We start from the raw sequence: 12,500 nt of genomic DNA on the forward strand, positions 1-12,500 counted from the left end.
TCCTCCACCGGGTGACAGTAGGAGAGACATGGCAGCCACCCACCCCATGCAAACCGGTTTGTCTGCCCCGGGTGGGGGCGGGGTAGGTGGGGAAATGGAAGGGTAGAGGAGACACCCACACTCCTGCAAACATGTTTGTCCGTCCCGGGGAGGGGTTGGTAGGGGAGACAGCAGAGCCTACGCACGCCAACAAGCTCATACTATAACAAAGAATGTAGCATGACGTGTCACTACCAGCAGTTATGACTTAGTTTACTGGAACGGATTGTTAAATCTAAATAGATGTTACCCTAGAGCCACTACCAAACGCACTTGAAATGGTACAGTACTACATAATCTAATTAGTTATTCTAGCGGGGGACGATAGAAGTTTTACAACTGAATGAGGCAACTGGATGACAAAGGATACAGTGAAGAGTTTCTGAAGAAAAATAATCTTATTTAAGTAACAAAGCTGACGTCCAAAAAGATTAAGGTTTTACTCTCCTAAACGCAAAGAAAAATAAGATAAATGATGAAATTTAATCGCTAACAAGTATATATATATATATATATATATATATATATATATATATATATATATATATATATATATATATATATATATATATATATATTATATATATACACACATATAATATATATATATATATATATATATATATATATATATATATATATAAGTGATATATATATATATATATATATATATATATATATATATATATATATATATATATATATATATATATATATATATATATGAAGTGAGGCACCTGTCAGCCTTCTCAACAAAGGAGTTTGCGCCCAGCCAGAATTACGAGATCCAACTACAAGATTAGGAAGATCATTACACATTATGGTCACTACAGCGATAACCTGGAAGGCTGTGTATTGAACCTCGCAGAAGTAAAGGTAAGACTATATTAACTAATTAATTCGTATTTTGTGGTGGATGGCATACTCTGAGATCTGAATTAGAGGAGAGTCAGAATCCTGAAAATTTTGGTACGGCATGAACTGTGAGCTAATTGAACGACGGGTAAGAGGTAAATAGCCAATTCAGGTTTAATAGGGGTCAAGGTTTTGGTTATTTTTAAGATGCTAGTCAGTAGACGCCAACCAAACTGAGGAACATTATTCAAAACATGACATGATATAAAGAATAAAAACATTACTTCACGACAGAATGGTCGCCAATAATCTTTAAGACTTTCTTTGACTATCGATTTTTCTCTGTGCAACTGAGGAAAAGATAGAACAGATATCTTTCTCGAAAGTAAATAATTTTGAAATCAAAGATAACACGTAGAATTCTAAATGATATGCGTGTAATCAAAGAAATACTGCCAACGAGAAGATTCCGCACTGAGGGTAGGTTACCTATAGGCCTACTAGCAATCAAACTTTAAGTTTTGTTACGATTTAACTTCATCCGCCATAATTTGTACCATGCACTAATTTCACCTAAATTCCCTTTATCTAAGATATTAAACAACCACATCAATACGCGGTATCGATGCAGAGAAAACAGGATGATCTGCATCAACAACAAGCTTGCACGTTAGTTGCAGAAAGTAAACGTACTTTCAAATATAGCAATATTGCAATGAATATAAAAAATCTATTCCACGAAACTATAAAATCAGGTATTGCACACTCAATATAGAAACTAATCAAGCTAAAAACGTAGGTAAATAAACATTGTGTGTGTTTATCTAATGGTGTCAACCAACACAGCACCCTGTCAAAGTGATCTATGGAGGAACTATGGTGTCCGATTTCATGGGGCACAGTGTTTTGAAGACTACTTAAATTTTGTCTAAAAAATGTGTACTTTCGTAAAAATATACTTAAACAAATCTCAAATCAGTACCTTCTATAAAAAAAGAAACTCCGACAAATAAGTAGCAAAATGAAGAGTAAATATTAAAAAATACAGACGACACAATACAAGGTTATTTTCGGACGTTCAGTGTGTGTTCCTATTTAGTAATGATCTGGTGTAAGTGCCGTTGACCCGTCACATCAAGTGTCATCTCTGGTCTCCTTGGTGAGGATCTGATACGATATTGTAAACTAATGTACTTTTCTGAGTGAACAATGAAGTTTTTTTTTTTTTTTTTACTGCATGCATGTTTTATTTATCGCTTGTTATACCGTCGTAGCTAACTGACTTACCCTAGGGTTTGCAGCTGGAACAATCGCAGGTAACGCAACCCGCACTTGTACTCCTCCAGACATGATGAAGTAATGTAATAACCTCAGTTGTCAAAAACTCCGTTGATCAGGACGCAAAGATTAAATATCACTGCCTAATGCATGCTAAAAGTATATTGATCATTTATTGGGAACCTTTTGCATTACGATAAATGTTTAGTCCCAAAGCTCAGCGGTTAGGAAAGAGTGAGTTTGCAAACGTTTTCAACGATATATCTCTCTTTAGTGGAAAGATTGTTGGCTTATTGCAACTTCATTACAGTTTGGCTAATACCATTTTGCACCTCCACCGTGTGATACTGTAATCTCTGCTAGTTCACCTGCTGTAACTTTGCCATGATTAGGTCTATGTATATACAATGGCGGCCATGTCTTTCGCGGACCTATACAGTAAACCAGTAGGCCTAGCCTCATTTCAACTATTGGCCGCTGCCCTAATACATAGGTAATGGTTAATAGAGGATCTATTGGGATGGCGAAATACATGGGTGGTTAATCGAAGTTCTGCTGTAATAAGGAAGTTTTACTGGAAGGAACACTTTGTGGCAGGTGACGTATAGACAACCGATACAGCAGTTTAGACCTAGGTTATTTTTCGTTAGACTCCAGCCACCTCCCCGCTTTATAATTTATATTTTTCTTGGGTAAATCACATCAAAACAAAAATTTCTTCTCAATACATAACCTTCGCAAATGCCTAATAGCAGAGAAAAATAAGGACTTGTAAGGTAAGACCCAGGCCCCCTCCATAACTAATACGGCAAAATTGTAACCAGTAAACACCCCTAGTTTACGTTAGGTTGGTATTTTTAGGTTCTTTTACTACCTTATCATTTCTGGCCATTTTTGCATGAAAAATCCAAAATGGTTTTTCATGCAAAAATGGCTAGCTGGCACCTTTGGAAATGGCTGGCTGGAGTCTTCCGAAAAATTACCTAGACCTATTCAATGAAACCAATGCCAGTTGTTACCTCAATTTATTAACCGATGCAGTTTATAATTTAAGAGTGTGAGAGTCGGGCCGGGTGATGCGGGGGTGGGGAGGGTAGGATGGAAATGTTGATAAGACTTACACGTCATTTTGATCGGTAATGCATTTGATGATTTGACTTGTAACCTTTGGTGCTTTGACAGCAGCATAAACTTCTGCCCTACATTATTTACTAATTATGTTTAATTGGCTTATGCTAGCACGGGCCCTTGCTCTAAAGTGTGAAAAAGACAGATATTGTTTGGACTTTCGGACTCTTCCTACCCAAAGGAGATATTGGCTGTAATGATGTAGACCAGTTAAGAAAAACGGACTATAGGCCTACAGATTTCTCTTTTTATGTCTTCATATGCGAACCCACGGTCATAGTTGTAGTCCACAGTAAGTCATGAGCATAATGTTAAAATTTGTTACCATTTTTTTAAATAAAAATGTTACATTATATCAAATGTAAGGTCATCGGGAATAAATTACGAAAAAAACAAATATAATTTCACTCCATCATTTTGGGTTGGAGCGAGGTCTTTAAATATTGTAAATGACTGGGAGCACACTAACATAACGTAGAGAGTGAATAGCCTATTGTCTGTTATAGTGTACGTATTCTACCGCCTTTTTGCGACACTTGTCCCTGTATTGAGGGGAGGGGGGATGGAAGTTCAAATCCAGGGGCAGGTTTTATAGTGCTAGTGAAGGTCGGCGTTACGATTAAATTTAGCCTAAGTTTCTGCGTCTTTTCAAAATGGGAATTTAATAGGATAGTCATGTTACACATTTAAATGAAAGGTCCTCTTGAGAAGATAATGAAAACTGTCATTTCATCCCACCATGCACAGGTGGTAAGGGTTAAAAAAAGCACGTTTAGGAAAATACTCTTGTTATATCAAATCCCCGTAGGGGGTATAGCGCCGTCAGTGCACCTCATGCGGTGCATTGTAGGCGTTACTTAAGGTTCTTTGCAGTCATTGTGCCTTCGGCCGCTAGTTGCAACCCCTTTCTTTCCTTTTACTATACCACCTTTCATATTCTCTTTCTTTCATCGTACTTTCCCCTTCTCCTAACAATTGATTCATAGTGCAACTGCTAGGTTTTCCTCCTGTTACACCTTTCAAACCTTTTACTGTCAATTTCCTTTTCAGCCTTGAATGACCTCATAGGTCCCAGTGCTTGGCCTACGGCCTAAATACTATATTAAATTTAAATTCATTAATATATCAAATGGAAGCGGTAATCCAAAACTTCCCCCTCTTTGTTAAACGGTTCATTGAAGTTAAAATGGTCATGTTTAAAATTTATATGTCGTTTAATGGGTGCAGATAACATTAATCTGGTCGTACTTTACGGCATTACTTGATTTTAATGGGTGTTCTTTGTTATAATGCAGGACTTGCTTTTAATTCAAGTCTGCCGATGTTCGATGGAAGTTCCTTCGTTCTAGATTAAGTCAGCTTTGTGCTAGCAAGGGCTCTTGCTCTAGGGCAGCACGTAGGGATGGTAGTGATGGCCAGTAAATGTCGGAGAGCTGCATATGTCTCTACGTGCATTATCGTTCTAACCACGGACCAGTGCCATAATTAATGGGCCATTGAATAAATAACGAACAGTTCAAATAACATGGTACTAAGAGGGATATGATTGGTTGCAATGAAAGTAGTGTGCACTAGTCATTGAAATGTTATATATAAATCAGTGGAAGTAGAAAATCATTAGCGATTGATTAACACCAGTTTACTGCAAACACGGCTTAATACTATCCATAGCTACTGTGACTGTTTAGTACCAGTACATTGAACCGTCCATCCACCTCATCCACGTTCAATGCTGTTTGAAGATGACCCAACCAGATACGCAGACCATTAACCCCCCCCCTCTCTCCTGATGTATAGCCTAAAGAATTTTCGTCAGTCATCAAAGAAATCCAACACAGTCATGGTTGATAACCTGCACTCTCAGAGTATATCTGTTATCATTAAGTATTTCCATTGAAAAGTTGAGCATTTAAGTAACATTTAATAGAACGGAAAGTGATCGCCTTTTGGAACTAGCTCAGTATTACATTGTGTCCTCTCATAAGAAATAACTATAACGTTAAGACATTTATATGAATTTAACTGATAATTTCCTTGTAAATTATTGGAAACTTTTTGGTAAGCCTATTACGAAATCGAGAACGTATTAGCACCAGTCACTTGTATTTGATGGGATGTCCACCACATTACAAGATGGCTCTCCGGTTCTTTGTGAAAAACTATAATTCAAAATAGTTCAAGTAGACAGTGAAACTATCTCAAGGAATCCACGAAATTAATGATTATAGATAAGATTTAACAAAGATGACAAAACGGGAGATCAACAACAAGCTTCTAATACAAAGAAAGCCTCCAACAACTTTTAATCCCCAGTTGCGTCTCCCCGAAGTAAACATCAAACGAACTTGGAATCCACAACACATGGTGAAATGACAAAACTATAAGCGTAACTATGTTCGCATTCAACAAAGTACGTTAAAAGAAGTAAAATCGTGAATGAAAGTTTAAATAATTACTTTCATTGTTCCTTTCGAATAAAAGCGAATACGACTGTCCTGAACAACGGAAATCTTTCAATTTTCAGCGTGTTTATTCGCAATAAAATAAAGACCATCTCATTACTCTATTTTATACTTTATATTATGCATTAGCTCTATAGATATGTATATATACATATACATACATATATGTACTGGTAAAGGGTTTATGATCTAACCTTTAATCGCTGTAAGTTCGAGTTGAAGTAGACTCCCTTCGTACAGGGGCTGTTGAGGGGTGTCAGTTACCCAGACACAGGAAGCAACTCAATAGTCTCACGAGAGAATGAACAAAACAGTTCTAATTTTACACCACTGACAGTGAATCACTACTGCGTGTGGGACACAAGGGGCAACACTAAAGGATCCTTGTGAGAGGTTTCATTGGAGTTAAATGGTATGAGCCTGCTTCTTTAGGTCCTAGGTCTGACAGTATAATAGCTGGAGGCAGGCTAACCACTGTCGGGTGACGGGTCGTCAAACTACCCGCAAGACATGTTAACAAGCCGGTAGTTTCGAGATCCAATGACGTATCATAAATTTGACTTTATTCCTGTGTATTTATTTAGATGTGCATTAAGTTTTACTTCGAGACGTTTTATATACCTTTAGACTCAAAACCAAGTTACCCAACCCTCCCCCCCTCCAAAAAAAAGGCAAAATCCAAACCTAAACTTAACAGGAAGCTTTTCACAAATGTTTGCTGGGAGTTGGGGAGGTTTAAGTATATCCAATTGAATAGGCTAACGATATCAACGTGATGAAATTATTGTCCAATGGTGGTATTTGCAAGAAACAGGCATTGTTTACATTTTGCTCTTATAGAGTCTACTGTAAAGGGCTGACCACGCTGACCAACATCAGAAAAACGGTCGAGCTAAGTTCAGAGCAGGATTTCTTAACCTTTATATTACCACGCCCTCTCTAAGAGTTGGTCCTTCCCCCCACGCCCCCCTTGCATCCATGAGTAAAATTCCCTCCCAGATTTAAGGAAAATAAAAAAAAAGAGAAGGGGTGTTTTTATTCTTTTTGGAATGAATTCGTGAAATACTTGACATTGCTTCTTAGCGACTCTTTTTAAGAGAATAACGAATATAATTAGAGAAATTTTAATTTTCCCTAGGGCTTGCGGCAACCCCCTGGAAATTCCTGACGCCCCCAGGTTGAAAACCACCGCTTTAGAGAACAAAGACTAAAGCAATGTCATTTTGTGACAGAGACTTCCGAAACACAAGGGTTTGCTTTCGGGATATTCAGAAGAGCAAGAAGCAAGTTTAATCAAAAGAAGCAAAACAATGGTAGCTGGTACAATTAATGTCTGGTAAAAGGAAATCCGTAGACTAAGGATTAGACAAAAAATTAGACAAAAATTGTTATACAATTATTACTGTAATCATTAGTCAGGAAAAAGGACGACCTTTCTCCGTTAGGGAATGAGTTCTGAGGTCTTTAAATAAACTTGGTGTGACATCAAATAATGAAAGAATGAACACAGAACATTAAGTGTAAAAACAAGCAAGCCAGTTAAGAAAAACAAACAGTAAGTAATAAGTTTACAGAAGCCAATGAAACTAATATATACTGTTTTTTTAATACCAGTATCAGTATGTCTTTCATCATATTTTTAGCATTGCACTCACCGAATAGACTTAATCTGAACCAGTAAACTGTTGTTGGTGGGACGAATTTCAGGATGAACGGGGTTGGAAAGACGTTATCACTCCATGAGTGTACGTTGCGTTGTGCTGCATCTAGCACTCATGAACCCTTTCTCCTATTCCCATAGGGGGACCATTCGAGATAGGGCTTTTCAAAATTATAGGGGCTATTTTTGTCCATGTATTAACTAGGCTATTTCCCTGTATCACATTATCCCAGTCAAACTACTGTATTTTTTCATTACTATTTTGCAATCGAGCTTTTGGAAAGTCATTCTTTTCTGTTGATGATGGACATTTGGCAGAAATACATGTTTGCTCAACTTTCAAAAAATTTTTTTCAGGATGCTGAATTGTCGTTCAGGTAGTGGCTGGCAACATTGGACATAAAAACCTATAGTTTTCGATCCATTCCATTTTATCGACTGTTTGTAGGAGGACTTATATTAGTTTCTTCGTCTACAATGCAGTCTCCAGTTCACGACGACTGAAGGTAAGCCTGTTTAAATTATTTAAAGATTTTTATGTGTTGAATACTCTTGTTCTATAACATAGGTCTCCGATACATCTAGATCTACATATTGATGGTAATTAGTGTCTAAAATCCTTTGCAGAATTCAAGTGTGTATGTTGAATGTAAGTGAAAGAAAACAGGTTGAAACTCTTGATTAACTGTTTACGAAGAATGAGAAGGGTTATAAATGTGAACATAACGGCGGACTGGTATGCTGCTTGGAGATGCAGTAATTCGGACACATGGAAAGAATGGAGGATGATAGATTAAGGAGTAGCATATAATTCAGAGGAGTTTGGCGGGAGAGGAAGACCAAGACCCAGAAAGCTTGCTAATTATTTTTATTATATATATGTCACACTGCAACCCTGGTTGGGAAAGCATAATGCTACAACCGCAAGGTCCCTAATAAGGAAAACAGCCCAGGAAGAAAAAGGAAATTGAGGGTTATGGGAATAAACAGAGTAATGAAAATGACAAATCAGATAAAAACCTAAAACTTCATTACTTTCAACACCATGCAAAGCTCATGTTTTTGCTTTGTCTTATAAATATTCAAACTCTCGTCTGAGGCAAGATAAAGTAAGTAAACAAGACAAGTTCAAACCTACTACCTTTTTTTTTTTCTTAAGAGGGGCTCGTCTCAGCCTCCTGAAAAAAAAAGGTAGCAGGTTTGAACTTGGGAAGTTCATTGATAGGATTAGGAGGATCGTTCCATATTTGGTTTTATAGAAGTTATTTCATCTGTAACCGAGTGGTATTAATATCTTAGGAGAATAGGTAAGACTTAGTTTGCCTAAAAATCTAGTATAACGTAGCGAATGGTTTATGAGGTCTTCGGGTATAGTCTAGGATTATCTGAATGCAACGGATCGTTATGACAAATTTTAAACAATATGCAAGGTGAACTGCTTCCCAGGCCAAGTTGACCGCAAGTTAGTGTGGTTTTGGTTTTAACCGTTGATGAACTTCGAGATTCGGTCGACAACGAGTGTCGTGGAGGAATCTTGAACGTAAGCGAAAGATTTTGTATTTGTTTCTAGTAGTTTTTGGAGTTTGCGATTTCATATGTAACTTTCTGCAGGGTCGATGTAACTTAAATAGGGAATGGTCTTCATTAGATAAATTGAACAATGTAGAATTTAGGCCTTCATTAGATAACATGAACAATGTAAAACTTAGGCCAAAGACCGAGCGCAGGGACCTGTATGGTAATTCAGCGCTAACATTAATGTTGAAAAAATTTTAAGGAAAGGTTGGAAAGTAAGACAGCAGTAAGACAATATAAAAGTTATGAAAGGGTTTGCAGCTAAGGGTCGAAGGGACGCTGCAAAGAACCTGAAGTAATACCTAATGCGCACCGACGTCACAACCCTCCTACGGGGGATTCCACGCTGTGGCTTCCTATTTTGCAGCCCACATATAAGTTATATCTGTGAAAGCAATTGACTGTACGACACTACTTTTTATATTAAAGTTAATGCAAATAGGTTGTTGCTTCACAAAAAGAGCTTACCAGTAGTATGACTGATGATACTTTGATTACTAACAGCATCAACAATTATGGTGTTAGTACTTGAGGTCTCCACCCATTCGGACGCCACACTTCCTTTTGATCTCCACTGACCTTTCTGTTTACCCCATTTATTTTTCGTATATTTAATAATATGCATAAGCTTCAAAATGCCAGTTAATGAGATAAAAATACAAATGAAACCAAAACAAACAAAATGAAACACCAAGTTCTTTCGGAGAAATAATGTATTAGAAAACAGGTTAAAGTGACGATGAAAATATGTTACAAGTCCAGAAAAAAAAAGCCGGTAAAAAAGTTCACTCGGCCTTTCTCATTAAGTATTTTGAATCGGTCCAGATTCAAAATACTTATTTACAAATTAACAAAAATAGGCGTTCAGTGGTTTTTTCAGTCTTTAACAGTGAATCAACTAAGACATTCTACATTAGAGAAAATCGAATAACCCCCTGACCCACCTTAGGCTAAGAGGGTTTTAATCTTAAAACAACCGAAAAATTTAAAAAATTTTATTAGAAATTATAAATCTCAATATACCCTCGAAACGTTTCTTCTCTGACAAATTTAAGGCGGAAAAGCATCTGGTAGATTCCAGCCGCGACCAGATTCTGGGAAACTTCTTTCAATAAGACTTCCAAGCACCTGCAACAGTGTTTTCCCAGGTGCTCTTCATATATCATTTCCTAGGATCAGGTTCGTGTTCAGATTCTACCCTACTTTCACACCATCACTAAATATAAAGTTTATTTCAAGAGCGCATTTATATCTTCCTCAATATTCTTGGTTTCGTACTTCTTGCTATACCTGTGGAAAAAAAGAGATAGCGTTCAATAATCATAACATTTATAAAAAGTCTTAAGACACTGAATTATACAGCAGTGTTATAAATACCTCAAGTGCTATTATTTTACATTGCTGAATTCCCTGTAAAATTACTGGATGAAGCGGGAAGAAAAAAAGTATTTTGACACAATCTACATTCCCTGTAAAATTACTGGGTGAAGCGGGAAGAAAAAAAGGATTTTTGCACAATCTACAAAGGTCTTTCAAACATCTGTAAATAAAAGCCGCCAACTAATTCCTGAAATCAGTGTGTGTGTGTGTGTTGGACATATTTATGCATAAAAACTTGTGAAGTGTGCTTGGGTGTACCTCAATGTAAAAGAACTTCAACTTCAGGGTGTGGATGGCTATGGTTTAGTTATATGCGCTTCCCCTGCCGTTAGACAATGTGGCCCATAAGATAGTTTAGCAGCCATGAATAATGGCACTGATACCCTGTCAATCAGGTTAACCTCAGAAAATTGTTCATATTTTACACTAAAACAGCTGAATTGTGAATAGAAAACAACATCCATCACTAGAAGTGATTATTTGCAAGCAGTGACATACAGAAAAACCTGTCACCATATTCTCTTATTTTTTAAGGTAACTGAAATAATGTAACCCGGTAAAGGCTGAGATTCTCTGCTCGTTTCCATTTTTCCCTATTCCAGTAATTTTCCTTCTCTAAAAAAGTAGCACACCACTCTCTGATGCGTTTCATCCATTTATTTTTTCAACTTTTCCTTTTTCCATCAGAATGCCCTTGGATTTATTAAAAATAATAAATTTATAACAGTGCAAGTTTTAAATGTCACATCTTCCATTACTAAATGCAAACAAACAAACAAGTTTTTAATTATCTCACAATTTCAACTTTTAATTATCTCACAATTTCAACTTGACCAACTCTGCTTTGAAGTGAAACGCCTTAGAACACAAGTATATGAATATTTGCATTTATATTACTCCTGCATATCTATAGATCCCTCACTGAAATTTAAATCTCGAAATACAAATGCTATGTCATGTTGCTCTTCCTTTGTATTTAAATCAAGGTATGAGCTAAAATAAGTTTTCATTAATGGTTCTTACTGCAAACATGTACACGAAAACCACTTTCACTCTTGTATTTAATTAGACATAACGAACGAAACACTTCCGAGAAAACAGTCCCAGCAACTTGGACATGCTATCTCTTACCTCTTGAAAGGCTGTCCATCCTTGCCAATCAGGAATTTCTCGAAATTCCAGGCGATGTCCGTACGGCAGACGGGCTTCCAGATGATGCACTGTGGGTCGTTCATGAAACTGACGCTGTCATCAGAAGGCAGTGGAAGGCGTTCCTTCAGGTACTGCAAAAAGCCAAGGGATTGAAATATATGAAGCGCGAGATTATTTCTTCCTTGATTATTATTGTATGAAAGGAGGTTTTGGAACGAAAAATTAATCTGGTGAGCAGGAAGTCAGTGCGACAGCCTGAGTTTTTGGAATGAAGCATCAGCAAAAGGCTACAATAGATATTTCAAATCAACAACAAATCTCGTCCGATTAGTCTTAATAATTCTACCCCTTCAAGATATTTCTTTTAAATAACCCTGTTGGGTGTTCTCAAGAACTATTGCTGAGAAATAAATTTCCACAAAAGACCTATTCAAAATCTACCCCCGCAAAAAAAAAAAAAACACACAGTAAGTTAACGTAATTTCGGACAGGAGGTTAAAAAATATGGCCTGTAGAGATTTACTAGTCTAATTTATGAGTTGTTTTCCCGACACTTCAATTTCTGAAGGAAACTAAAGAGGGGTATAAAGTATACGCTTCTATTTTTTCGTAAAAGCGTAATTTATGGGATAAAGACTTACGGCTGAATGTTTTAGCATTCAGCTCATACACTCACAATCGGACTAAAATTTGAGTGACACACTTTAATTACTAAATTTCTGAACACAATTAGCAATACATTACCTTAAATATTGGGTGAGCTTCTGACCCATTAACAGTCACTTTTCCAAAGACCTCCATCTTAGGCACAAAATTGTTCCCTGGGCGAACATACTTCAACGTGTTCAACAGCTCTTCATCAGTGTTGTTTTCCTGAAGAAAGGGATCAATTATCAAATGAAAAACAACACAAACGTTTGATTTCAGTGCAAGTACTGTAAACGCAAACAAGCAAGGAACAAAAACAGATC

General features: G+C 36.8%; 2 protein-coding genes and 1 long non-coding RNA gene across 4 annotated transcripts in view; 1 reads left to right on the forward strand and 2 right to left on the reverse strand.

Annotated features, from left to right (window-relative positions):
* The window catches only part of LOC136850660 (phospholysine phosphohistidine inorganic pyrophosphate phosphatase-like), a 136,959-nt gene extending 130,792 nt beyond the window's left edge, over positions 1 to 6,167 (reverse strand). Inside the window, exon 1 of the mRNA XM_067124421.1 lies at positions 5,957 to 6,167. The gene's annotated coding sequence lies outside the window, so the exon portion shown is untranslated. The remainder of the gene's footprint in view (positions 1 to 5,956) is intronic.
* Positions 1,969 to 12,500, forward strand: part of LOC136850662 (uncharacterized) — a 352,695-nt gene continuing 342,163 nt past the window's right edge. For both annotated transcript variants that reach the window (XR_010856681.1, XR_010856680.1), the window contains exons 1-2: positions 1,969 to 2,053; positions 7,780 to 7,928. This is a non-coding gene — a long non-coding RNA (uncharacterized lncRNA). The remainder of the gene's footprint in view (positions 2,054 to 7,779; positions 7,929 to 12,500) is intronic.
* LOC136850661 (glutathione peroxidase 2-like) overlaps positions 9,981 to 12,500 on the reverse strand; it is a 23,543-nt gene continuing 21,023 nt past the window's right edge. Inside the window, exons 3-5 of the mRNA XM_067124422.1 lie at positions 12,274 to 12,402; positions 11,509 to 11,660; positions 9,981 to 10,287 (exon numbers count right to left, since the gene is read on the reverse strand). Coding sequence (XP_066980523.1) covers positions 10,227 to 10,287; positions 11,509 to 11,660; positions 12,274 to 12,402 — 342 coding nt within the window. The 3' untranslated portion in view covers positions 9,981 to 10,226. The remainder of the gene's footprint in view (positions 10,288 to 11,508; positions 11,661 to 12,273; positions 12,403 to 12,500) is intronic.

Source organism: Macrobrachium rosenbergii, chromosome 22 (assembly GCF_040412425.1).
Source record: "Macrobrachium rosenbergii isolate ZJJX-2024 chromosome 22, ASM4041242v1, whole genome shotgun sequence".
In the NCBI taxonomy this organism is placed as follows: Eukaryota; Metazoa; Arthropoda; class Malacostraca; order Decapoda; family Palaemonidae; genus Macrobrachium; species Macrobrachium rosenbergii.